This window comes from Elephantulus edwardii, unplaced genomic scaffold, assembly GCF_000299155.1.
Source record: "Elephantulus edwardii isolate Elephantulus edwardi_28Jun2011 unplaced genomic scaffold, EleEdw1.0 scaffold00049, whole genome shotgun sequence".
NCBI lineage: Eukaryota > Metazoa > Chordata > Mammalia > Macroscelidea > Macroscelididae > Elephantulus > Elephantulus edwardii.
Window position 1 is genome coordinate 17,714,650 of NW_006399799.1, and position 22,682 is coordinate 17,737,331.

Genomic DNA, 22,682 nt, shown 5'->3' on the forward strand with positions numbered 1-22,682 from the left:
ATGCTCTGCTCTACTCTGCAGCTTCTAGAGGCCATGGAACAGGGAGTTGGGGAGCGGCGGCAGTCAGAGCGACTGAAGCCGTACGTGGCTGCCCAGGTGGACATACTGCCTGAGACCTTCACTCTGGGGGACAAGAACAATTACCAGGGCTTCTACAACCGACCCCTGTCTCCACACCTGAGCTACCAGTGCTTTGTGCTTGCCTCCTTGAAAGAACCCGTGGACCAGGTCTGTCTGAGTTGGCTCAGTACTCAGGAACCCAGGACCCTAGGCCCAGAGTAGTACACCAGGGACCTAATAGCCCCAGATCTAGTTAATCCAGTTACCTCAAAGTCCCAGATCTGCACCAAAACCCCCAAGACCCCAGGACTCTGCTAGCTCCTGGGGCCCACTTCAGCTGATGAGGCACAGGCTAGCTTCTTAGCATCCGGAAGACAAGGTATCCAGCTCCAGAACCAGTTCTCCAGGGTTGGAAGGGAAGGGAAGTGGGTGAACTACTCACTGACCTCACAGCCCATGCTGTTCCCACAATGGCCTGCAGAAGCGCTATGCCTCCAGCCCTTACTCGGATGAGATCGTGGTCCAGGTTACACCAGCCCAGCAGCAGGAGGAGCCTGAGATGCTGTGGGTGACAGGCCCAGTCCTGGCGGTCATCCTCATCATCCTCATAGTCATTGCCATCCTCCTGTTCAAAAGGTGAGTGCTGTGCTGTGCCCAGGCCTCCAGGGAACACCACCTGCTCCCTCTTGGGCACAGTGCATGTGGAGAAGACATGGCCACGCTGGCCTGGGCCCGCCCTGGGTTTCATGGGAAGCCAGGAGGGGCAGAAGCAGTGTGCGCACACACTTGTATGTGTGTCTGTGTGTCTTCTGGATGGGAGACCCTCTTGTTTGCTCATCTAGAGCACTTCACAGAGGCCTGCTCCACATGCGTCCTGGAAGTGTCTGTGTTTCAGTGGATGTGAGTGTGTCTGTCTTCCTCTTCAGCCCCAAGATAGCATTTCCTGGTCTCTTATGTGGAGCACCTTTCTCTTCCACCATCTTAGATAAATGTCAGAGAGGTCCAGACCCAGCCCCAGGCACCCCCGGCCATGGATACTCTGCAGATATTTACTGAGCCCCTGACGTGGCCACAACTGCCTCAGACCTCTGTGTGCCCTTAACATTGAAGCAACACCCTGCCGGCACCCCTCCTCTCTGTCACTGTGCACCAGCCAAGTTACCAACCAGAAATCCACCTGACACCCTTAACCCCTGACCATCTCTCCTCCCTCCCTCGATCTTCCAGCCTGAATGTCACAGAAATATGCCCCCCTGGTGGGCTGCCTGCAAGATCATGCCTGAGCAGAGCATGGCTGGCGACCCAGACACATTAAGTCTCAGTCTTTTCTTTCTTGTAGTTACAGCAGCTTGCGCTTGGCATTTTGCCATCTGCCTCCCCGGTGTCTCCAAAAGGTTTAACTTTGTCATTCCCAGTTTAAAACCTTGTAGTAGCTCCCAAGGTAAAGCCTTTTGAGTGTCTATACACCTTGGCCTTGCTGCCACCTGATATTGTCACACCACACTTGATACCAGTCTCCAGGGATCAGTCTGTGCCTTCCTACTCACAGCCACCTTGTCCCTGCCCTGTAGCACCTGCCATCTCAGTCCCCACTCAGCTCCAGGCACTATTCGGCCCACCCTACTCCTCCTGTCCTCCAACTGCCCTTAGAGTGCTTCACAGAAACATCTTGGCGTCTGCAACTGGGTTCACTGTCTCCAGCCCTCAGTGTGAGGCTGAGCCCATGATACCTGTCAGTGAACACTCACTAGGTGAATGCATGTTGGTCTGTGTGTCTGCGTGCATCTTCCCATGTGAGGCTCTGTGCTCCAGCTTTCCCAGCTCCTGGCCCGGACCCCACTGCGTGTTTTCTGAAGACTTAGCACCCAGGGTTCCTCCTGACCCGAGACGTGGAGATCCATGAGGGTCCTGAGCAGTGTCCCACATACCCATCATCCTCCTTCCCATTCCCCTCTGGGTCTTGGTGCCATATATGGGTCCTCATTGTCCCCATGTTCTGAGAGGACCTGAGTGCTTGGTGGAAACAGTGACCATGACTTTCTTCTGTCCTTGCCTGTCTTTCGGGACCTAGTAAGCAAGAAAGGTAGGAGCCATTCCTTCTCTCTTCACACGTCTCCCCTTCACTTCTCCCTTGGCACATTTGGGCCCAGCAGGAAGGGGTGGTGCTTCTCCTGGAAGCCTCCTGGCCTACAGCTTTCAGCAGCAAAATTGTCCCGTCAGCTCAGCTGGGTCCCAGGTTGGGACTGAGTCCTCACTGGAATGAGGGGGCAGCCTCTTGTCACATCTCACCAGTTTGACTCTGGTCTCCACAGGCTATGCGCCTTGTTGGGGCACAGGCATAATGTAGGCTTCAGGCGCTTCTCTGAGTGCACAGACTGACTGCTCCCTGGGACCTTCGTCAGGCTCCCTGCTCACTGAGAGGTCAAGTCAGTGCTGTAGGGAGAATCCTTACTATGTGCCAAGTGTGCTCACTGCAGAGCAGCAGGGGAGCATGCCTCTTGTACACATTCACACAGGCTCGCCCTCCCAAACACACAGCTGGGTACAGAACAGCGGTCAGTGGTTTCTCTCAGCAGCTGGGTCTCACAGTCTGTCCCTGACCCCTTGCCCTGGACAGAGGAGCTGAAGCCAGTGAAAGAGGACTGCCCGCTAGGGTGATGCCGTCTGTGTCCCTCCCCTGCTGCTCTGGTCATTTACCCCTGATGGCCGGACAGCTAGGGCCAGCCTCCTGTGATGTTTGCGTTTTTAATGTGTCATTTGCATGTTTACTCCTGGAGGCTCCTGCTGCCTTGGCTGTGGTGGCTTCAGGGACAGCAGCCACTGCCCAGCAGTGACCTGCCTTCCCTCCAAAGAAGCCCAGCCTCTGCGACCCCTTGCTCCCTCGCTGCCACTCCTTGCCCATGGCCATGCCCCTGCTGTCTCGCCTCCCTGCCCAAATCTGATGTTCTCTCATGTTGAAGCTGCTTTACCCCTGGCTCCCATGCACTCACAGACCCCAGGATGAGGTGTGGTGGGGTTGAGCGTTGGATAAATGGTGTCTGTGGCAGCCAGGCACTCCACACACCACTGTCGTCCACCTGGACCTTCAGACTTTCTTTTTGCCTCTTTAGGAAAAGGACCCATTCCCCATCATCAAAGGACGAGCAGTCAATTGGGCTAAAAGACTCCTTGCTGGCCCACTCCTCCGACCCCGTGGAGATGAGGAGGCTCAACTACCAAACCCCAGGTAGGACAGCTCGCACAGTCTGGTTGTCCCCAGCCTAGACAGGCCTCTGGAGTTTTCCCTGAAGGCCCCAGGCTTCTGGCCCCCACTTTCTGCTCCTCTTCTTCCTTTTGGCCCTTTTTTATTTACTTGCCCACTTTGGGCTTATCACAACAGCTAGACAGGTGTTCCAAGGCCTGGGGACCTTTTAGGGGAGGCATGGCTTCCTAGCTCCCACTTAAAGTTCTGCAGGACCTCTGAGTACAGGCCCCCATAGAGCCCACATCTCCACTAGGGGGGGAGGACAATAATGTTCATGCTTGTTTCTGTCTTCTCTACACATAAAAGAACCATACTTGGGGTATTTGCAGTGGGAACAGCCTCACCAGACACACAGGCCTTAGGGTGCCCCTTCTTGGAGGCTGACCCCAGCACAGGATCTCATGCCTGCCCTGCTGCCCCATCCATCCTCACCTGGCGTGAAACGCTGTTGCTACCCTTGGTCCTAGCAGGCAGCTCAAGCTTCTAGAAGCTTCCCACACAGCCTTAAATATGATTGAGTGATCCTTCAGCACTTTGGGCCTCTCTGGTTCACTCTCAGTGTCCTGGGGCCCCAGGGATCTGTCTTGCTCACGTCCCTGTCCCTTGTATTCTACATTTGATGAGTTCTTGTTATATTCCTGGGAAGTGAATGCTCAAAAACTGAATGAATGCATGAGCTAATACATGCATACTGAGGGTTTGTATGTGGAGATTTGCTGTGTATTAAATTACCCCAGACTTTAATTGCTTAAAACAATAATTATGATCTCTCACAGTTTTTGTGAGTCAGGAATTCAGACGAGGGTACAACAGAAACAGCTTGTCTCTGTTGAGACTGTCTGGGCCCTCAGCTGGAAGACTTGAAGGCTTGAGGCTAGAATCATTTAAAGCAGTGATTGGCAGACTGGCCTGTGAGCTAAATAATGGCTTGCCACATGTTTTTCTAAATAAAGTTTTATTGGAACATATCCACATGGATTCATTTTGTTAATGCTTATAACTATTTTCATGCTATGAAGGCAAGTTTAAGTAGATGGAACAGAATCTATATATCTGCAGAGCCTGTAAATGTCTGGTCCTTAACAGGAAAAGTAGGCCTAACTCCTGAATTCTAGAGGCTTGTTCATTCGCCTGTCTGGTAGTTAATGCAGGAACCAGCTGGGAGCCTCTTCTTGGGGCTTAGTCATTCTTACAACATAGTGACTGAGTTCCAAGGGTATGCATCCAGAGAGAGAGAGAAACCTAGCCAACAGTCACAATCTAGCATGATCAGATCTGTGAGAAATGAAAACCCTAGCCTGGTAGGCACTGAGGGGCAGAAAAGTCTCCTGGAGAAGACACCAGGCCATGTAGACATCGGCTGGGCACAGAGGAGGTGAAAAGGAGCTTCCTTTGGTGGAAAGAGCGCTTGCACAAGCTCAGAGACACTAAATGTGCCTCAAATTGTAAGAGCTTTCATGCTTCTGCAGCATTAGAATTGTGGTCTGGAGAGTGAGAGCCAGAAGAGAAGACTAGAGGCTTAGTCAAAGATCATAGCTACAGAGGGCCCTGTGTACCAGGTTTAGAGATCGTACTCTATCTTCAAAGTAACAAGGAAGCATTGATAAGTTTATGAAGGAGAGAAACATGGGCAGAATTTCAGAAATACTACTGTGGCTTGTATGTAAAGAATGACTTGAAGGGGAAGAAATTAGAGAAAGGAGATTATTTAGAGAAGACCACCGAGAACCTGGACAAGAATGGTGGCATGGGGATGGAGAGAGGGGCACACTCAGAACATGAAGGAGGTGCGGTTGGCAGAGATGTGAGGAAGTGGAGGATGCTTATGGCTGCTGGCTCAGTAACGGGTGAGCGGTGTAAGGGTGAGGTCCAGACCAGCCAGGTCTGTGGGCCGGGAGTCCTAGAGCTGTGCACTGACACCTGGCCAAAAGCACCATGTGAGTGATGCTGTAGTGCAGGTGGTCAGAGAGTAGGAGGAAGAGGACTCAGCAAGAGGGTGGAAAGGGACCCAGGAAGAAGGCAGAATTGTACGGAAGAACGAGGACTAGACAGGGAGATTGAGAAGGAGCATGGCAAGAGAGAGGAAAGAAAATGAGAGATCACAAAAGGCCATTTGTTCCAACTGGAAATTGTTTCTGAACAGTGGTTGGGACATCAGAGGCTGGGTATGGGGGGTGATTGTACCTGGGCTTCATACCCTGGGGTAGGAATGGCCTTCCTTCTGCATCCTAGGCCAGGGTGGGATAGGAGACAGATGGCATTAGTAAGAAGGGAACATATTGCTGGAGTTCTTATTTTCAGGTTTTCCCTGAAAAGGATGTGGTTAGAGCAACTGAGAGTGGCCTGGTGTGGGTGCCGGGAAGTGTTAGAGGTCAAGGACCTTGAACCTTGAACCTGGAGCTCAGGGCTGGAGGAGATGGTATCAGATGGATTGGTGATCAATTCTAGTGTTCAGGATGGATGAGAAAGACGGAAAGACCTAGGATGAGGCACCAGTTGTAGGGGGAAAAAAGCCAGGCTGGAGGATAGAGGCCTTCAGTGCTGGTACAACAGCACATGGAAGGAGTGAGGAAAAGCAGAGAGACAGGAGCTGAGGGTCAGGGGAAGGACATAGTGAGAATCTTAACCCAGCCAGAGCCACTGGCAGGAAGAGGTGTCCCTGTGGCCACAGACAGCCCCAGGTGACAGCAGCACTTGCCAGCTAGCGCTGAGTGTTCAGTGAACCAAGGACCTGAGGGGACAAAAAAGGTCGCAGGATTCTCCTAAGACAAGATTACCTTCTTAAGTGCAGCAGATACTTTGTTTATGTTGTGGGGTGGGGTCGTGGGGGTTTTTTGTAACTTAATTCTTATTCTGAAATTTTTCAAGTCCCGGGAAAAGCTAAAAGAATTGTATAGTAAGCATGTGTATATATTCCTGATGGTTGTTCGCTGTTTGATTTTTTTGCTACTTGGAAGAAATTTCTTTCCCTTTTCCAAATAATTTTTCAATATCCAAGGGCAGATTTGATAGCAAAAGAGTCAGGGATTGATTTGGACAGGACCTTTGTGGTGGGAGCACCCAGCTGGAGGGGGGCCATTCCAGCTGAGTTGTTTGGGAGACAGATGGGGACAACGGGGGGAACTTGGCCCCAGCCCTTCCTGCCCCCTTGTCCACCTCCCCTGCCCCCGTGCTCACTGTGTCCGATGGCAGCATAACCACAAAGGATTAGTAGGCCCTCTTCTCTTGCCCTATTGTATTTGGTTTTGTCTTTGTTTTTTCTCTGCAGGTTCCAGTGCCCCCAGTTGCCCGAATATCTCAAGTTAGTTTTCAAAGTTCCCGCGTTTGGGGGGATACTTTGGCTTCTGTGTCTGTTTCCACTTTTCTACTTCTTTCTTACCGCAGCCCCCCTCCTTCCTCAACGCCTTCTCTCTCTGCCTCCCACTGTCTCCTTATACTTTTCATTCTCCATCCTCCTCTCTCCCCCACCTGCTGTCAGTTATCTCCCTCCTGCTGGCTCCTCTCTCTCTGCCTTTCTCTCTCTGTGCCTCTCTTACCTCCACTCTCAATCTGGTGCCTCTTTCTCTGTGCCCTCCTGTCCCCTCTTCCTCTGTGCCCTCCTGTCTGTCCCCTCTTTCTCTGTGCCCTCCTGTCTGTCCCCTCTTTCTCTGTGCCCTCCTGTCTGTCCCCTCTTTCTTTGTGCCCTCCTGTCTGTCCCCTCTTTCTTTGTGCCCTCCTGTCTGTCCCCTCTTTCTTTGTGCCCTCCTGTCCCCTCATCAGTCTCGCTTCCCTCCTCCCTCTCTTTTGTTTTTTGCCATTTGTTCTGCCACTGTCTCTACTCCATCCACATACCTGGGGCCTGGGACCATGGTCTTACCTGGTCTCTCATGGCTGCTGGGGCCAGGCCAGTAGGACAGGTGCAGACTAAAGAGCTCCCCCAGCCCAAAGTGACCGGCGAGACCTGCTCTTGTCCTCCCTCAGCGGGGACGAGGGGAAACTGCTCATCCTTGTTAAGCTGTGCCCAGCAGGCAGGACCTGGCGCCCCACTCAGCATCATGTTGTGGACTTAGTCCTCATCACGTGCTTACAGCACACACACTTCCTTCTGTCGTCTTCCTACTGTCCAGCCATCATGTTGTTCCCCCTGTCGCCGCATGTGCTGCTGTCCCCATGCCACCAGTGCTCCGTGATCACACATGTTCACATGTGCACATACATGTATTGGGACTGGTTCTACCATCCCGCTCAGGCCGAGTGCTAACTCTACCCATGTGTGTCCCACCCTCACCAGGTATGCGAGACCACCCTCCTATCCCTGTCACCGACCTGGCAGATAATATTGAGCGCCTCAAAGCTAACGACGGCCTTAAGTTCTCCCAGGAGTATGAGGTGAGATGTCCCCACACCCTGCAGTGGCCTGGTCCAGGTCTACCCGGTGCCACGCCCGATCTGTCTCAGACCCAGGAGCGCTAGGCTTCCCAGAATATATAGTCACTAGTAGCCAGATCCAGCAGGGGACTGAGCCCCTCATGTGCTGTACCTATTTGAGCACCCTCTGGTGGTCACCTTGGGGAGGTATTTTGAAAGTCTCCCTGCGGCTGAACACGTAGGTGCTTGCCTAAAAGCTGACAGAGACAAAGGCCAGGTCACAGACACAGACACAGATCAGCAATAACCGGCGACCTTTATCAGGTGCTGAGCAGGGCACCCAGCATGAGTTATTTTATTCAGTCCCCTTTAAAAATGAGCACTGTGTGACCCCATTTTCCAGATAAGGAAACCAAGTCTCAGAGAGGGGACATGTCAGACTCACCCAAGTCAGACAGCTAATGACTGGTGGAGACAAGATTTAAATCCAGGCCTACGTGATGCTTTGTGTCCTGTACTCTTGTGTGATTCTGTGTGTACTCAGACTGGCATAGTCTAGGCATCGTAGAGATTGGGAGTCAGAGGAGGGCATGTGTTAGGGGGCCTGGGCTGAGGAGTGAAGTACAATGTCCCTGGGCCACTCACGCTACTAAGGAAGTGCTTTGTCAGTGAAAACTCGAACTGCGGTTGAGTGGATTCTGACATAGCACCTCTGGCAGGTTTGTGAGGCTGCACATCTTCATGGAGGAGACTGCCTGTCCTCCTCTCCCATGGAGCACGTAGGTGATGTGAAGCACCAGAGAGGCTTGGCCTTTGGGTTAGCACTATATTGTCTAGAGATTCTGACACTGGAGCTCGCTTAGAGAAGGAGGCGGTACTAAAGTAGACCCGTCCTCTCAGGACAAAGGGGATGTCGCTGGACGTTCTTTCTCTTAGTGGTTGAAGATAACCAGTACATTGGTTGCTTCCTGTCTAGTCAGATGTCTACCCTCAGCTGTGCTTGAGGGATACATCTGTGGGAGCCAGGATTCCCCTTCCAAGCAAGGTCTGTGAGCCAAGTAGGTTCCAGCCCAAAGAACATACTGAGATTGGCAGGTCAGTTGATGACCATGTCTGCTGTGAGACCAGGCTGCCTCCACCTGTAGAAGGCTTACACGCTGGGCTCCCTGCCTTCAGCTCTTCATCTGGCAGGGAATCCCATGATGTTCTGCCTGTAATCACCCAGTCCCATCTACCATGTCTGCCCATCCTTCAGATGAACCACAACAGCCCACAGACTTCTGCACTCACTGTGTAGGCTCCTGGCAACCCCTTCCATCTTCTTCCCACTTCTCAGTTGAACGGTCCTCATTTTAGAGGAAAACTCTAAAGATGTCCATACCATGCCCTTTTCCTCTTCCCTCCAGGAAGCCACCCAGGCCTGCCAACTCGTCATTTTTAATTCTCAGGCATGCAAACACATTTCTTGAGACTTAAGTGTATGTCATTCCCCGGGCTGAGTGCTGGGGCTGTGGAATCAAATGTTACCTTTATCCCTGATGTCACTGGGGCGACACATGTGCAGACTGATCATTGACATGGAATGTGTGACTCTGACAGTACGCAGGACAGTCAGGCGGGCGGTGGAAGCAGGTGGGGTGGGGTGTACTAGTCGGCCTCATGGAGTCAATGACACCAGTCTTCAGGAGAGTCAGTGGGCTGGGGCCCAGATAGAAGGGTGTTGTGTACTGTACTGAGAAATTTCGATGTAGCCATCTGTTAAATGAAGATGATAATAGAACCTATCTTGTATGAAGATTAGATGGTTGAATACATGCAAAATGCTTAGAGCAGGGCCCAGCACACAGTAAGTTCTCATTAAGACTTAGCTATTGTCGTTATTCTTCTTGAGGCAGTGAAGAGTCACAGAAGACATTTAAGCAGAAAATTGATATACTGAGATTTTTAGTTTAGAAGAATTGTTCTGGTTGCTGAACAAAGAATGAGTCGAAGTCGGACAAAAGGGAAGAGGATGGGAGATGTGTGCTCTGAGGTGGTGTGGCCTGGACCAAGCAGTAAGTGCAGGTTGAAGGAGCCAGAAAGTGTCCAGTCAGCTGTTCACTGATCTGTGTCCATCACAGATAGAGCCTGCATCAACCCTGTGTGAGGAGCTAAGAAACAGTGATGGACAAGATAGACATTGCACGTGTTGTGAAAGGATGTCACTGCTTTTCAGGGCCCCTTCTCTGACTGAAAAGAGGCAACATGTGGTTACAAAGGAAGACTTGTAGGTTCCAGCCAGCCTTCTGAGTGGAAGGACAGTGGTGTCATTTGCTGAGATAGAATCCCAGCAGGAGAAGGGGGAAGCTGATCAGCTCAGCTCTGACGGGTTGACATTGATCCCCAGGTGAATCTGTCCAGGGGACTGCTGGATATTTATATGTGGAGTTCAGGGAAGAGCTGTGGGCTGCAGCAGGGTGCCGAGACACTCTAGCATATGAATATCAGAATCCCAGCCATAATCAAAACAACGAGGTATCATCTCACCGCAGCAGCAAAAGCAAAGTTCAGCAGAGCAGCAGGCAACAAATTCTGACTCTGGAGAGATTAGAATCCTTATTCACTGCTGGTGGGAATGTAAAATGGTATACTGTGTACCACCATGGAAGACACTTTCTCATAAGTTGAAAATAGAAATACTATTTGACCCAGCTGTCCCTCTACTGGGAAAATACCCTAAAGAAATCAAAGCCATGATGTAGCTGTATGCACACTCAAGTTTATTGCAGCATGATTCACTCTAGCAAAGAGACAGAAGCAGCCCCAAGTACCTATCAACAAATGAAAGGACAGAAAAAAACATGTGGTAGATTCACACAATGGAATATTATACAGCATTGAAAAACAATGAGCTTCTAAAACCCTACACAACCTGGATGAGTCTGGAAGACATTAGGTTGCGTCCAGTATCTCAGTTGCAAAAGGACAAGTCTTGCATAAGACTGCTGTTAGAAACTAGGATTGGCATGGGAGGTGGAGAGCAGGAAAAGAGTGGATAAATAATGAACTCTGCACTGGAACAGATAAAGGGAAGGACTGACAGGAAAATTTGATGAGACATTGTATGTATGGCAAGTAACAATCTGGAACAAGAAGTATATTGCAAAGTAAATTTGAGGGGGGGGGAGGAAAATATGCTTCCATGATTACATGAAAACCCAGCCTCTTTCAGTAAACTTTCATTAAAATCATAATAAAAAATAAAAACTAAGATGCACCTGGGAAGAAGAAGAAAAAAATCCCAGGAGCAAGCAAGGTTACTCTGGGAAGCCTGTAGAGTGAAAAGAGAAGGGTGTGGAGTGAGCCTTAGAGAGCTCTGTGTTCGGCCTGTGGTGGGGGCACATGATAGGAGAAGCACTAGAGAGGGGACAGCCAGGAGGGAGGAGGAATGCTGGCCTGGCAGGATGCTGCAGTGGTGTCCAGAGCCTTCACCAGCAGTGCATGAGGCCCAAGAACAGGTGGTGGCTGTTTCTTGTTCTGTCCTCCTGCATCATCAGTTTGCTGTGGTGCTTGAGGGACCTTTTGTCCTGCACCTACCCCACCCCAGACCCCTCTACACTGGACTGGAGGACTTGGTACTGTGGCTAAGGAGTCCGTGGCCCATCACCTTCTTAACAGGCAGTGTTCTAAGGTGCAGCAGCCTCTGAGCCCCATGGCTGGCCAGGGAAGTGGTGGTCCACCCCTCACTGACAGAGCGGTGTAGAGAAACCCCAGAGGCTGTGCCCTGAGAGGCAAAGGCAGGATGTGAGCACTACCTGGAAGGCCAAGGGAAAATGATAGACCTCAGCTCTGAATTTATACCACCTGCCCTTCTCTTCTGCAGTCCATTGACCCTGGACAGCAGTTCACGTGGGAGAATTCCAACCTGGAGGTGAACAAGCCCAAGAACCGCTACGCAAATGTCATTGCCTATGACCACTCCCGAGTCATCCTCACCTCCATCGATGGTGAGCCGTCCCCTTGTTCTCCTCCCCTTGCTACCCGGGGTGACATTTTGTCCTGCAGAAGAGACCTTTGAGTCTCAGGGATGGCAAAGGATGAGTGGCCCGGGAATAATGTGCTCCCTGTTCCTTCCATCCTCAGGCGTTCCTGGGAGTGACTACATCAATGCCAACTACATTGATGGCTACCGCAAACAGAATGCCTACATTGCCACGCAGGGACCTCTGCCAGAGACCATGGGCGACTTCTGGCGGATGGTGTGGGAACAGCGCACAGCCACTGTGGTCATGATGACTCGGCTAGAGGAGAAGTCCCGGGTAAGGACTGCCAGGAGGAAGGGTGGAAGACTCATCCGGTGGCCTGGGGGGAAAGTTCCTCAGATGCTGCTTTCCTGCCTTGTTTGCATGTTCTCCAGATATTGGGGTGTTCCTGGGCATTTACATGTTTCCAGATAACTTGAGTGTTACTGTGTTCCCCAGATACTGGGGTATTGCTGGCATGCTAATATGTTCCGCAGATGCTGGTGGACTCCTAGGATGGTAATGGGTTTTGCCAGATGCTTTCATTTTCCGGGGATATTCATATGTTCCCCAGTTCCTGGCATGTTCCTGGGATGTTCCCATGTTCCCCAGATGCTGTGTTCCTGGGGCACTAGCACATCTCCTGAGTTAATTAGTGGAAAGAACTCCTGTTATCTGCTTTTGCGCTGCAAAGCATTGACTGGAACGTAAAATTTACAGAGCTTGAAAATGGCACATAAACGTTATGGGTAAATTTGGCAGAAAATGTGCCTGGTGCGATCCAGTCATGAATAAGTAATTTTCAATTATGGCCTTCCTTCCACCAGCTAGGGCTGGGGTGGGTACAGTTGCACAGGATCTGATGTGGTTTGGAGGAGACCATGGATCTAGGTGTTCGGGGCTGGACCCTTACCTCCAGGTAGGCTGTACCTTCCAACCTGCTTCTGCTCCTGGATCCCTTCCCAGCTTTGGGATCCTCTAAACATCATCACCACCACCCTGACCTCCTTTTCCCTCTACAGGTGAAATGTGATCAGTACTGGCCAGTTCGTGGCACTGAGACCTATGGTCTCATTCAAGTAACCCTGCTAGACACAGTGGAGTTGGCCACCTATACTGTGCGCACCTTCGCACTTCACAAGGTATGGTCGCTTCTCACTGTTAAACAGCCTACACCCGGCCCTATAGGGCCAGAAGCCTGTGTATACCGTATGCTGAGGGTGTAAGTAGGAGCCTCATGTTTTACAGTTAGTAGCTTGGAGCTGAGTGAACCTGTATGAGTGGCCCCTGGCACAGTGGTACAGTGCATGCCGAAGAGTCTGTGCTCCTTCAAGCTGCCTTGTGTCATTTCGGAGTGGATCTGACCTCAGAAGTCAGGTCACGTGGTCTGAGACTCTAGCAAGTAGACATCCAGTAATCCTGTCTCTCGTCACTTTCCTCCCCAGAGCGGCTCCAGTGAAAAGCGAGAGCTGCGTCAGTTCCAGTTCATGGCCTGGCCAGACCACGGGGTCCCCGAGTACCCGACTCCCATCTTGGCCTTCCTGCGCCGAGTCAAGGCCTGCAACCCACTAGATGCAGGGCCCATGGTGGTGCACTGCAGGTGAGGGGACAGTGCCCACAGAGGAGGTGGTTGGGCTCAGGGGACCTGTGCTTCAGCAGAACCTGTGTCCGGCAGCGCGGGCGTGGGCCGCACAGGCTGCTTCATTGTTATCGATGCCATGCTGGAGCGGATGAAGCACGAGAAGACGGTCGACATCTACGGCCATGTGACGTGCATGAGATCACAGCGGAACTACATGGTGCAGACAGAGGACCAGTACGTGTTCATCCATGAGGCACTGCTGGAAGCCGCCACGTGTGGGCACACAGAGGTGCCTGCCCGCAATCTCTACGCCCACATCCAGAAGCTGGGCCAAGTGCCTCCTGGGGAGAGTGTCACCGCCATGGAGCTCGAGTTCAAGGTGGGACTCTAGGGAGGGACTAGCTAGGCCACATCATGGAGTGATCACCCAGGTACCTCAGCCTGACCAGCACTTCTCTCTCACCAGTTGCTGGCCAGCTCCAAGGCCCACACATCCCGCTTCATCAGTGCCAACCTGCCCTGCAACAAGTTCAAAAACCGCCTGGTGAACATCATGCCGTATGAGCTAACCCGGGTGTGTCTGCAGCCCATCCGGGGCGTGGAGGGCTCTGATTACATCAATGCCAGCTTCCTGGATGGCTATAGGTCAGCACACTTGTGACCACCCACCCCACCCCATGGGTCCCCAAGCCAGAGCGTGGCTGTCTAGGGAGGTCAGTAGAGGAGGATTAATCTATAAGAGCAGTGAAGGGTTCTGGGAAAAGGAGTAATTGGGTGGTCTTAGAGGAGAGAGTGGGCGGCTGCAGCTCTAGCATGTCCCGTCTTGTGTCCACCACCAGACAGCAGAAAGCCTACATAGCCACTCAGGGACCTCTGGCCGAGAGCACCGAGGACTTCTGGCGCATGCTGTGGGAGCACAACTCCACCATCATCGTCATGCTGACCAAGCTTCGGGAGATGGGCAGGGTGAGCCCACCCCCGCCCCAGAAGGGCCTCATTGTTGCTGGGGAAGTCCCCAACTTCAGGAGAAGGCCAGCAGCCCTCCTGGGAGAGAGGCCCTTTCCATTTCTCCCCCAAATTCCCACCAGTATTAGCCCCAGGCCGCCACCACCACCCTCCCACTACTATCACCTGATGCATCATGTTCCAGAATCCTTAAAAAAACAAACAAAGACACACTTTACCCTTTCTTCCCCACCTGAACATGTGGTCGGGCCTTCTGTCCACAGGAAAAGTGCCACCAGTACTGGCCAGCTGAGCGCTCTGCTCGATACCAGTACTTTGTTGTTGACCCAATGGCTGAGTACAATATGCCCCAGTATATTCTGCGTGAGTTCAAGGTCACAGACGCACGGGTGAGTCTTGGTGGGAGACCATGTGTGTATGCACACCCAAGTGTGAAACAGGTGGAGAATACTTAGGGCATGAGACTGCCTGCATGGTGCCCAATTCATGCCCTGGATGCTGAATTGAATGTGTGGTGTGAGCACATTTCTGGGGGCATGCTTTTCATTGTGTGACTCTAGTGAGCAGAGGCGGCCTGCCATAGGCACTAACCCGAGCTCTGTCTCTCTGCCGACCTTTCCCCAGGATGGGCAGTCCAGGACTATCCGGCAGTTCCAGTTTACAGACTGGCCAGAGCAGGGTGTGCCAAAGACAGGCGAGGGCTTCATTGACTTCATTGGACAGGTGCACAAGACCAAGGAACAGTTTGGGCAGGATGGGCCCATCACGGTGCACTGCAGGTGGGGCTGTTCCCAGCAGGTCTGGGGTGGGTGGGCCTGAGTGGCCGGCAGGCCTGCTGACCCGGCCCTGTCCTCTCACAGTGCCGGCGTGGGCCGCACTGGTGTGTTCATCACTCTGAGCATCGTCCTGGAGCGAATGCGCTATGAGGGCGTGGTCGACATGTTCCAGACCGTGAAGACCCTGCGCACGCAGCGTCCCGCCATGGTGCAGACAGAGGTGCGTAGACCTTCCAGAGCCATGTGCTACCTGCTGCACTTGGGCACACGTGGGACATGTACTAGCTCAGGCTGCCAACATTTTACAGGCGCTCAGGGCAGAGAGGAGCAGGATGTATCCGTTCACTCAGCAGTTTTGGATAGACTGCAAATTCTAGCACTGAGTTAGGGGCCAGGCACAGCAACCCCTAGGGGTTGCACAGTCTAGAAAGGGAGATAACAATGAAATATTACACAGACAAGCACGTTTGGACAGGCAGGTAGCTTGGTGGAGGCAGGGAGAGAGATGAGCCTTCTGAAACTCATTCAAGTCAGCTGTTTAGGCCCAGCACCTGGTTTTGGCTGTTGGCTGGATGCCCGCTATGCCGCCCACACTGACCAGCCCCATCCTGTCCCCCAGGACCAGTACCAGCTGTGCTACCGTGCAGCCCTGGAGTACCTCGGCAGCTTTGACCACTATGCAACGTAACTACCGCCCCCCTCTCCTCCGCTGCCCTCACATTGGGGCTCCGGAGGGGACCAGCTCCTCTGAGCCATACCGACCATCGTCCAGCCCTCCTGCACGGATGCTGTTGCTGGCAGAGCATAGCCCACCGGGATCACAGCGTTTCAGGAACATTGCCACACCAGACAGAGAGCCTAGAACACTGGGCAGTTGGATGCAGGCCGGCAGGCAGGTGCCACGTCTGCCTCCATCCACCAGATACAGCCGGAGCCCGCTTCAAGCTCTCTATTCCGCTGCCGCGTTTCTCATGCTTCTTCTCATGGGGTGGGATTGGGGGCAAAGCCCCCTTTTTTATACAGTAAGTGGGATAGATCGAGGGAACTCTAGCCTCTACCTTTTGCAAATCCTGAACTGCAAAACGGGCCACTGTGGGGTTGGGGTTTTTTTGTTGTTGTTGGTTTTATTTTTCAGTTCACTGGGTCCTTTTTTGCCTGGCTCTTCCTGGTGATGCGGACAGGAGACCACAGCCTGAGCAGAGACTCCACGTGGGCCTGGAGGCCGCTCTTCAGCCCTTACAGAAAGATCCTATTTCATCCAAATGCAGGGAAACACACCTTTTATTTTTTGTTTTTTTAAATTTTGTTTTGTTTTCCTTCAGAGCCTTTTTTTAGGCCCCACAGTCAGTGGTGGGCGGGGAGGATCTAGAAAACACTCACGCCCAGTTGTCTATTCCAGTGTGTGTCTGACATTCACAGCCCAGAACCAGAAATGTGTCTGGGGGAGCCTTTCAAGGCAATCCTCATTACCATCGTGTTTGCAAAGGTTAAAAAAAGCAAAAACAAAACAAAAAAAAAACAAACAGAAAAAAGGAAGAGAAAAGAGAGTCATCCCCTGGCCTCTGCTTCACACCCTGAGCAGGACAGGCCCCAGCGCCTGGGGTTCTGCCCTCTGGGCCACAGAGCCTTTCTTCTGTCCCCAGTGTTGTGGTTCAGCGTGGTGTTGGGAGACTGAAGGCCTGGCCACACGGCCCAGGCGATTGGCACAAATCAGGGTGTGTCACGCCCCAAGCACCTCAGGACCCAGTAGGGGCGTGGCAGGCCCTCCTGGTCCAGGCCAGTGGGCCTGGAAGCACATGTCTGTTCTCAGCTGAGGCCAGATGACTTCCCTCCCTGGTTTGCAGCTGTTTTCAAAGCCCCCAAGAATCACTCTTTTCCACTCCTTCAAGATGCCCTCATAAACCAATGTGGCAAGACTACTGGACTTCTCTTAATGGTACTATAATCAATCCCTATTATCTTGGCTTGCTGAGGGGCAGGGAGAGGGCCTCTTCCTCTGGGCAGCACTATCTAGGTAGGTAAGTGGGGGCGGGGAAGGGTGCATAGCTGTTGTAGCCAAGGGATGTGACGCAGACATCCCCGAATCTAGCTGGGGACAGTCAAGATCAACAATCCAGGGTTGGTAATGTTGGATGAAACATTCATTTTTACCTTGTGGATGCTAGTGCTGTAGAGTTCACTGTTGTACACAGTCTGTTTTCTATTTGTTAAGAAAAACTACAGCATCATTGCATAATTCTTGATGGTAATAAATTTGAATAATCCGATTTCTTATAAACTGGGCCTCTGTCTCAGCTCTTTCTCAGTCAAAGGCTGGACTCCAGAAATCAGTAGCTAGGTGGTAAGATGGTTGTAGTGATTCGCCCCCAGTTAAGGAAAGAAAAGCTCTGCTCATAGTTAGCACTCAGCTAGCTTCTCACAAGAAGGCTGGCGGTTTGAAGCCACCCAGCAACTGCATGGAAGAACAAACTGGGAATCTTGGTTCTGTAAAGATTAACAACAAACAGCAACTCAGATGCTTTCTACTCCAAACCAGTTCACAGCTGACCCTCCAGCAGGTTTTCAGAGGCTTTAAATTGCACAGGAGATTACCCAGCTTTTTCCTCTTAGAGCAGCTGGTGGATTCAAATCACCTACCTTTAGTATTGGTATTGCATCTCTTTACAACTAGGCCATCAGAGCTGCTGTATAAAAGTTAAAGCCATGAAAACCTTAAGGGTATTTCTCTGCTCTCACATGGGTTCACTATGAATCCACTTGCTAATAGTGAGAGCTTGCGGTGGTGCAGAAATTAAGTGCTAACTGAACAAGTCTGTTAAGAGGCATCTCAGAAGAAAGACCTGGCAATCCGGAAAAAAACAGTCATTTAAAACCTTACAGAGCTCAGTTTGCTCAGAAACATAGGGTTGCCATGACTTGGAATTGACTTGCAATGAGGATTTTATGCAGAAAGTTAAGGTACAGGATCCCCTCTGCTCCCTGCCTGGGGAAATACCTGCAGCATGGCTACCAGAAGGCTGCCACCAAGAGCCACGCCTGAGCCCCTGGTGGCTATGAAGAGAGCATATTTACAGTCTTCACTCTCCATTAGTGATACTGTGTATCACCAGGTCAGGAGCTCTGTCCCTCCCACCAGAGAGCTTCACCCCCACTTTCCCATCACCTTCTCCCTTACCTCACTACAGTGAAAGCTGACCTTGTTCTCCCCCTCCATCACAGTAATGGGTGTTGTGACAGTGTCCATCTGATTCCTGGGGTCACAGCAGTAGCAGCCTGTTGAGCCCTGCATCCTCCACGATTCTGGCCTTGTGGTCCAAAGGGGAACTTCTGGAAATACAGGGCTGGACAAGAGCAGGCCCTTAAACCCCCAGATCTAGAGCAAGTAGGAGAAGGATAACATGATTAGGAGTATTTCATGGTATGAGAGGTTAGTAAATGCATATCCTATCAAGTGAACAGTGTATACAAAGAGACATAAAACAACAAAACTGGGAAACTTAAAGTAAGGACAGACTAACATGTATGACTAGAAAGCAGTTGGGAGGTGGGGGGTGGGACGTTGCTAAGGAGTTGGAGTTTGATTGTGAAAGAGAAGCACATGGCCCTGACTGACATGGTGCCTCTCTTTATCTGTGGCATCCTGCCGTAGCTGCCATCAGTTCCAGCTGTCCTAGCAACCATCTCCGAGGGCTGTGAGCCCTTACCATGACTCCCAACCACATAGGAGTTTCCAGTCAGGAGTCTTCTTGCTTTGCCTCCACATTGAACAACTCTCCAAACCTGGTTATTCCACTTCTCCTTCCACACAGTTGTCTGTTCTCCATTTTCCCACTGCTCCCCCCCAGGCTACTATTACCTGAGCACCATACAGCCAAAGCTTGCCTTCAGCCCTACACCTCCCACCCATTTTCAACACCACAACCAGAGTGACTCCTTGGTAAGTTCCTGGCCAACTCCTTGAAGTTGGCTTAAGTCCCTTCCCAGGTTTCTGGGATTCTGAGAACCTGGCTTCCCAACATCTGCAGTCTCTTTCTCCCCCCTTGACCTCTGTCTTCTAGCCATTGTAAAGTTAATAACTCTTGAGTTTTGTACCTATGCACAACATAACTTAGTGCTGCCAGTCCTGTGCCTTCTCTGACTGCTTTTGATCACTCTGTCCATTTGATCACCAGGCCTCTTCTAATCCATCTTTGTCTGGGTGCACCACTGAGAACCTTTACAACATCCTAACAGCTCGGCTGGCTGGCTTTGTTGTTAGGCGCCATCAAGTCGGTTCTGACTCACAGCTACCCTGGCAACAGTGGATCTGAACCTTGCCCTATCCTGTGCCAACCTCCCCATTGCTCATATACTTAAGCCAATTGTTACCATCACCGTTGATCCATTCCATTGAGGGTCTTCCTCTCCTTTACGGGGCTGTCCTGAAGGCTAGTGAGGATGCCTATGTAAACTTTGCAGAGTTTACCTGGTGGGATTCCAGTGGTGTTTTTAAAGTGAAAATATTCATCCTTTGTTTAAAAAGGTCCCTTTCCAAGGAATGACCAGCCCCTTGTAGCAGCATGGCAATGTGAGACAGGTTTCATCATCCTTGCCTCTAGGGAGCACCCAGACTGTGCTCTCTCCAAGGCATATTTGGTTTTTTGGCAGTCCAGCCCCTGCTTGCTTATTGTTACATACTGTCGATTCAGAGCCAACTCATAGCTGATCCTCCAGTGGGTTTTCAGAGGGGGGGAAATCACAGAGCAGCCGGTGGATTCAAACTCTGTGCCTTTTGCTCAGCAGCACAATTCCTTACCACTAAGCTACCAAAGTGCACTTGAGTTCTTTAGGCCTCAGCCAAAGTAGTAGTTCCTTCAGAAGCCATCCATCCCCAACTTTAATGATGTTAGTTGATCCTACTATATATCTCCATCATGAAATACAATGTGGTGAGTGACAGGATAATATACATACAAGGAAGACCAGTGAGTACCACTATCATTCAAATATATGCACCAACAACTAGAGCCAAAGAGGAGGAAATGGAAGTTTTCTACCAACTTTTGCAGTCAGAGATTGAACATGCAGTCAAGATGCATTGATACAAATCCACCAGATGCTCTGCTGAAGAAGGAGGAACAATTGTCTCCTGTACCAGTCAGATCCGATTTGACGGTACACACGTTAAAAAAAATTTTTTTAAAAAGGTGAATTGATAATGGTGACTGGAACGCAAAAGTTGGGAACAGGGAAGGTGTATCAGTAGCTGGAATGTATTTGTGACAGAAATGAGGCTGGAGATAGAATGATAGAATACTGCACATTTAATGATTGATTCATTGCAAATACCTTTTATAAGACACAAATGCAGGCTATATACATGGATTTCACATAATAGTATGCCTAGGAATCAAATTGATGACGTTTGTGGAAAGAATCGCTGGAGGAACTCAATATCAGCTGTGAAAACCAGGCCAGGTGCTGATTGTGGGACAGACCACCAGCTACTCATGTGCAGGTTCAAGCTGAAGTTGAAGAAAAGTAAGTCAAATCCACAGGAACCAAAATTTGACCCTTAAGTCTATCCCACTTGAATTTCAAAACCATCTCCGAAACAGGTTTGAGGCCTTGAGCCCAGTGAGTGTAGACCAAATGAGCTCTGAGAGGATATCAAGAAGATTGTCCATGAAGAATGCAAAAGATCATTACAGAGGCTGAAGAAGAAGAAAAGACCAAGATGGATGTCAGATGACACTGAATATTGCATTAGAGCGCCAAGAAGTCAAAGCTAAAGGAAGAAACCAAGAAATTAAAGAGCTGAACAGAAAATTTCAAAGGGCAGCTCGGGACGACAAAGCAAGATACTATAATGAAATGCGCAGAGAGCTCGAGTCGGAACACCAAAAGGACTGAACTTGCTCAGAGTTTCTTAAGCTGAAGGAGTTGAAAAATTCAAGCCACAAGTGGCAATACTTAAGGATGGTTTGGGTAGTGTGTTGAATGAGCCAGGAAGCATTAAAAGGAGATGGAAGGAGTACACAGAGTCACTACAATGAAAGGAATTTGTGGACAAAGAAGAATTTCATGAAATAACATACAAGCAAGAGCCTGTGGTGATGGAGGAAGTTCAAGCTGCTCTGAAGGAATTGAAGGTAAAAAAGGCTCCAGGAGTTGACAGCATACCAGTTAACATATTTCAACACACAGATGCTGCCCTGGATGTGCTCACTAAGTTGTGCAAAAAAATCTGGAGGACAGCCAGCTGGCCAACTGACTGGAAAAGAACGATATTTGTTCCCATTCTGAAAAAGGGTGACCTGACAGAGTGGAAATTCTCTAACAATATTGTTAATATCACATGCAAGCAAGATTCTACTGAAAATTATTCAAAATTTACTGGAGCAACATGTCAACAGAACTGCCAGCAGTGCAGGCTGCATTTAGAAGAGGTTGTGGTACTAGGGATATTATAGCAAATGTTAGGTAGATCTTGGCAGAAAGCAGAGAGTACCAGTGGAATGTCTATCTGTGCTTCATTGACTATGCAAAGGCTTTTGACTGTGTGGATCACAACAAGCTGTGGCTGACTCAGAAGAATGGGAATCCCAGAGCATTTGATTGTGCTTACGTGAAACCTCTACTTGAACCAAGAAGTAGTTGTCAGAACAGAGCAAGAATACACTGTGTGGTTCAAAACTGGGAAGAGGGTCTGCCAGGTTATATTGTCTCCATACCTTTTCAATCTATATGCAGAACAGATCATCTGGGATGCTGTACCAGGAGGAATATGGCATCAGAATTGGTGGAAGATTTATCAACAACCTGTGTTACGCAGATGACACAACCCTGCTTGCCAAAACTGAGGAGGACCTGAATCGCTTGCTGCGGAAAGTCAAGGACTGCAGCCTTCAATACAGATTGAAGCTCAACATCAAGAAAAGATTCTCACCACTGGGCCAGCTGGCAGCATCAGGATGGATGGTGAAGAGATTGAGATTGTTAGCAGTTTTAGTTCACTTGGATCCACAATCAACACTCTTGGTACCAGCAGCCAGGAAATCAAGAGACGAATTGCATTGGGAAAGTCAGCTGTCAGGGACCTCTCCAAAGTACTGAAGAGCAATGACATCAGTCTGGAGACTAAGGTGTGCCTGATCCGGGTTATAGTCTTCACAGATGTGTGCTATGCATCAGAGAGCTGAACCCTAACTAGGGATAATAGAGAATTGATGCCTTTGAGCTGTGGTGCTGGAGAAGAGTGTTGGATATACCATAGACTGCTAGGAGAACAAACAGGTTTGTACTGGAGAGGGTGAGGTCGGGCTGCTCCTTGGAGTCAAGGATTCCGAAGCTTTGTCTGACATAACTTTGGGCATGTTGCAAGGAGGGGCCGGTCCTTGGAGAGGATCATCATGTTTGGCAGTGTGGAGAGGAAGACCCTCCATGAGATGGATCGATTCAGTGATTGGAGTGGCGGGAGTAAGTGTGTTGGAGATAGTGAGATTGGCACAGAATAGAGCAGGATTTAGGGCTCTTGTACATAGGATCACTATGAGTCACAAGCGACTGGACAGCACATAACAACAGCAACTATCCTCATTGACGGTGAGTCAGAGCTGACCTATAGTTGACCCTCCAGCTGATTGCGTGAGATAACTTGTTTTTATCCTTCAGAGCAGATGGTGGATTCTAACCACCTGCCTTTGGTTTGGCAGCACTTTACTCAC

The 22,682-nt window shown here is 50.5% G+C and overlaps 1 protein-coding gene across 2 annotated transcripts in view; it reads left to right on the forward strand.

Annotated features, from left to right (window-relative positions):
* Window positions 1–17,250, forward strand: part of PTPRF (protein tyrosine phosphatase, receptor type, F) — a 77,540-nt gene extending 60,290 nt beyond the window's left edge. For both annotated transcript variants that reach the window (XM_006886551.1, XM_006886552.1), the window contains 15 exons: window positions 22–228; window positions 542–696; window positions 3,171–3,286; window positions 7,575–7,672; window positions 11,514–11,637; window positions 11,774–11,949; window positions 12,675–12,794; window positions 13,098–13,252; window positions 13,328–13,613; window positions 13,701–13,879; window positions 14,074–14,200; window positions 14,464–14,589; window positions 14,825–14,979; window positions 15,061–15,196; window positions 15,596–17,250. In XM_006886551.1, coding sequence (XP_006886613.1) covers window positions 22–228; window positions 542–696; window positions 3,171–3,286; window positions 7,575–7,672; window positions 11,514–11,637; window positions 11,774–11,949; window positions 12,675–12,794; window positions 13,098–13,252; window positions 13,328–13,613; window positions 13,701–13,879; window positions 14,074–14,200; window positions 14,464–14,589; window positions 14,825–14,979; window positions 15,061–15,196; window positions 15,596–15,664 — 2,229 coding nt within the window. In that variant the 3' untranslated portion in view covers window positions 15,665–17,250. The remainder of the gene's footprint in view (window positions 1–21; window positions 229–541; window positions 697–3,170; window positions 3,287–7,574; window positions 7,673–11,513; window positions 11,638–11,773; window positions 11,950–12,674; window positions 12,795–13,097; window positions 13,253–13,327; window positions 13,614–13,700; window positions 13,880–14,073; window positions 14,201–14,463; window positions 14,590–14,824; window positions 14,980–15,060; window positions 15,197–15,595) is intronic.
* The last annotated feature ends 5,432 nt before the right edge of the window (window positions 17,251–22,682 follow it).